Here is a 4,551-nt window from a genome sequence, read left to right as displayed (position 1 = left end):
AGTTTCATACCTAAACTATCATAAGGTTGAGAAAACTACCTAAACTATCACTATCTAATTTGTAAAAAACATCTGAACCAAATGTGTGAACTCACTCTCCAAAAGGCAAGTGAAGCGGAAATTTTCTCAAAAAAATTGTCCACATGGCATAAGTAATGCTATGGTTGCACCTACATGGAATTTAAAAAATAATATTTTTTTATAAAAAAACTGTATATTTTTTTTAAAACTGCATTATTTTAAAAAAAAAAATCAGCATTTAAAAAAAAAAAATCTGGATTTAAAAAAAAATAGAAAATCACAAAAAAATGACTTAAAAAATGGAAAAGTTGATTTTTTTTTAAATGTGAAAACAAAATAATCAGTTTCCTTATTTAAAAAAAAAAAAAAACTTTTCCATTTTTTAAAACTATTTTTTATTTTCTATAATTTTTGATTTTTTTACAAAAATTATTATTTTTCAGTTTGTTTTTTAAAACAAATAGTTTTTTTTTAATTTCCATGTAGGTGCCATTATTTATCCACGTGAACAACACTTGACAACATTTTTATATAAAATGGAGAGTGTAGATCACATGCCATTCAAGAATAATTTGATGTGTGTTTTGCAAACTAGATAGTGATAGTTTAAGTAGTTTTCTCAACCTTTTGATAGTTTAGGTATGAAACTAAAAAAAAAAAAAGTGATAGTTGGGTTGTGTTTTTTACCCTAATCAAATTTAGGTGCCGTTTGGCCATAAATACCAAAAACAAATTCACTTTTTTTGGAATTTTTGAAGTTGGAGTTGTGTTTGGTCATAGTTTTTGAAATTGTGATTTTTGGTAAAATGTAGTTGTAAAAAAGTGAAAAAAAATTTGAAAAACAAGTTTTTCTTGTTTTTGGTATTCCGGAATACAACTTGAAGTTGTATTCCGAATATTTATGGCCAAACGCCCAAAAGTAAAAAAAGCGAAAAAAAAAACGGAAAAAAGTGAATAATTTTTATGACCAAATGGCTACTTATATTGTACATTCTAATTTTTAACATAACAACCAGATATTCAACAAAAATTAATCTATGTATAACTAACTAATCGCTGCATAACTTATCTCTGGATCAAAAGACCCATGAATTTAAGTTATAACCTTTTTCTCCGTTGCCTTTGTTATAGACTGTTTCTCATTTTTAGATTAAATCAATTCATCTTCCAAAAATAAATCTAATTATGGAAGTCTTTTATGACAATATTTTTGGGATATATGAGGTGACTAACCAGCCTCTGGAACAAAATGTAATTAAAAAGGATCAATGTTAATTCGAGATTGATAGATTGGGCCTCATAGTCTAGAATCCTATGAGCGTTCTGAGAAGAATATTTTTATGGATTACTTCCTCTCAGGATAAAACAGATATACTTGTCGCAAGAGTAGCGGTACCTCAAACGCCTACGACTTCGACGAACTCTAATCAGGCAACGAACCTTACACAGAAACTCGATAGTTTTATTTTAGACAAGAAGAATGCAGAATATGCAATGCAGATAATTTTTTTCAGTAGTCGAAAAATGAGGCATTGCCTCAGTTTATATAGCCGCGAAAAATACCTGTTCAGAACAGGTTTGGTGTCTGTTCGGAAAGGCTTTGCCTTTTCTGGAAAAAAAAATAAGAACGTTGGGATTTATTCAATCAGATCATTTGACCAAATCTGAAACCGAAGCCGAGCCGAGCGACGACGACGGCGCGAGGGGAGTCCCTCTTCTCAACCCTTTAAGAGCTAGAAGAAGTGTTTTCTAATATAAGCACATAACTTCCCTTTCTACCACCAATGTGGTACAAAGCTCCTTTTCAAAGGAACTTTACTTTAAACTTCACTTTCCTTCCATTGTCTTTTTTCCCTCCATTTCTCATTCACACCAACTTAACTAGCTTCAATCATTAACTAGCTTTAGCAATCCCCCACATGAATGGGGAATGGCTATATGATGAAAAACATGCATGACAAAAAACTGTGTGATTCGTAAGCAAGGATTAATCGCATCTGGATAAGTAGATTTCTCTTTGAACTTTCCGTAGTGAACATATGTCGGATATACTCGGTCAATCGGTAGATTTGATATCTTTGAACCGTCGAGCTTTGGTGTATACCTAGACAACCACATGTCACACAATTAACCCTTTAACCGTCTTTGGTTCTCATTGTTTTGTTCGTTTTAGCCATGAACATTGCCTGGTTCATAAGTGCATAGAGAATTGGCCTTGCAGAATTCTCCTTGAAGCGGCTTACACTTCACACTTACATAGGTGATTCCTAAATGTGTCATCTCGTAGATACACTATTTGATATACCCCGTATCAAACTTAGAAACCATTAAAAAGCTTTAATGCTTTATCCTGGTACTGAACATTGTCTCATCACGAGAATGGACCAAATAGTTATTGTGACAATGTTGAACCGTCATCAATGACTTTGTTTGATCTCTTTGAACTAAGATCTTGGGATCTCCAGTCTTCTAGATAGAGTTACCGCCACGATGACTTGTCCTCGGCCACAGTCCCACTCCTCTCGATGATCTTTCAACCACCTCTCTAGTTAGGCCTTTAGTTAGTGGATCCGACACATTATCTCTTGACTTAACATAGTCAATTGTGATAATTCCACTAGAGAGTAGTTGTCTAACAGTATTATATCTTCGTCGTATGTGACGAGACTTTCCATTGTACATAACGCTCCCGGCCCTTCGTATTGCCTCTTGGCTATCGCAATGTATTCATATAGGAGCTAACGGTTTGGGCCAAAATGGAATGTCTTCTAAGAAATTCCGGAGCCATTCAGCTTCTTCACCGTCTTTGTCTAAAGCTATGAACTCAGACTCCATTGTAGAGCGGGCGATACATGTCTGTTTGGATGACTTCCAAGACACTGCTCCTCCCCCTATGGTAAAAACGTATCCACTTGTGGATTTAGTTTCAGTTGAACCGGTGATCCAATTTGAATCACTGTATCCTTCAATAACTGCAGGATACCTGTTATAATGCAGAGCAAAGTTTTGAGTATGTTTCAAATACCCCAAAACTCGTTTCATTGCCAGCCAATGATTTTGGTAGGGATTACTGATGTAGCGACTTAGTTTACTTATAGCACATGCAATATCAGGTCGCTTACCGTTCATGATATACATCAAACTTCCCAACACTCTGGCATAATCCAATTGAGAATGACTGTCACCTTTATTCTTTGCAAGAGCAAGGTTCATATCAATTGGCGTCTTTGCAACTTTAAAGTCCAAATACTTGAACTTTTCAAGTACCTTTTCAATATAATGAGATTGAGACAATGCTAGACCTTGAGGAGTCTTATGGATTTTAATTCCTAGAATTAAATCAGCAACTCCTAAGTCTTTCATATCGAACTTACTAGCAAGCATGCGCTTAGTAGCATTTATGTTGGTAATGTCGTTACTCATTATCAACATATCATCCACATACAAACAAACAATGACGATGTGGTTTAGAGTGTTCTTAATGTAGACACATTTATCACACTCATTTATCTTGAATCCATTTGACAGCATCGTATGGTCAAATTTTGTGAGCCACTATTTGGGTGCTTGTTTTAGTCCGTAAAGAGACTTGACAAGTCGACACACCTTCTTCTCTTTCCCTGAAACTACAAACCCTTCGGATTGTTCCATGTAAATTTCTTTCTCCAACTCTCCATTTAAGAAGGTTGTTTTCACATCCATTTGATGGAGTTCAAGACTGTACATGGTGGCTAACGCTACTAACACCCGAATAGATGTAATCCTCGTTACCGGCGAGTATGTATCAAAATAATCAAGACCTTCTCGTTGTCTAAACCCTTTAACAATTAGTCTTGCCTTATATTTATCAACAGTGCCATCAGCTCTCATTTTCTATTTGGAACCTAAAGGTTTGTTCCCCAGAGGAAGATCAACCAATTCCTAAGTATGGTTGTTCAATATGGATTCTATCTCACTATTGATTGCCTCTTTCCAAAATTGAGCTTCCGATGAAGACATAGCTTCGTTGAAAGTTCGAGGCTCATTTTCCAACAAAAATGTTAGAAATTCCGATCCAAAGAAAGTAGACGTCTTTTGACGTTTGCTGCGTCTTGGATTTTCCTCATCAGGAAATTTTTCCTTTGTTTCTTCCCGAGGTCATTTAGATTCTTTGCTAGACGACTCACGTTCCTTTTTATACGGATATATGGTTTCAAAGAAGTCAGCATTATCTGATTCAATTACCGTATTCACCTGAATGTCGGGATTTTCTGATTCGTGAACCAGAAATCGATATGCCTTACTATTTGTGGCATATCCTATGAAAACACAATCAACGGTTTTAGGTCCTGTTTTTACCCTTTTGGGTTTAAGGATTTGCACCTTGGCCAAACACCCCCACACTTTGAAGTATTCCAAATTGGGATTTCTTCCTTTCCACTTTTCGTACGGAATAGATTGTGTTTTGCTATGGGGCACCCGATTGAGTATTCGGATAGCTATTAGGATAGCTTCCCCCCACAAGTTCTGGGGTAAACCAGAACTTATTAA

The 4,551-nt window shown here is 35.4% G+C and overlaps 1 protein-coding gene across 1 annotated transcript; it reads right to left on the bottom strand.

Moving 5' to 3' along the window:
• Positions 1-2,912: 2,912 nt before the first annotated feature.
• On the bottom strand, positions 2,913-3,747 carry LOC132631326 (uncharacterized). Its single transcript, XM_060346912.1, has 3 exons — positions 3,628-3,747; positions 3,144-3,288; positions 2,913-3,004 (listed from the first exon to the last, which is right to left on the bottom strand). Exons 1-3 carry the CDS (start codon positions 3,745-3,747, stop codon positions 2,913-2,915), a joined length of 357 nt encoding a protein of 118 aa, XP_060202895.1.
• Between the last annotated feature and the right edge of the window lie 804 nt (positions 3,748-4,551).

Source organism: Lycium barbarum, chromosome 3, assembly GCF_019175385.1.
Source record: "Lycium barbarum isolate Lr01 chromosome 3, ASM1917538v2, whole genome shotgun sequence".
NCBI lineage: Eukaryota > Viridiplantae > Streptophyta > Magnoliopsida > Solanales > Solanaceae > Lycium > Lycium barbarum.
The sequence above is the reverse complement of the archived record's forward strand: the minus strand, read 5'-3'. Positions and strand labels throughout refer to the sequence as shown.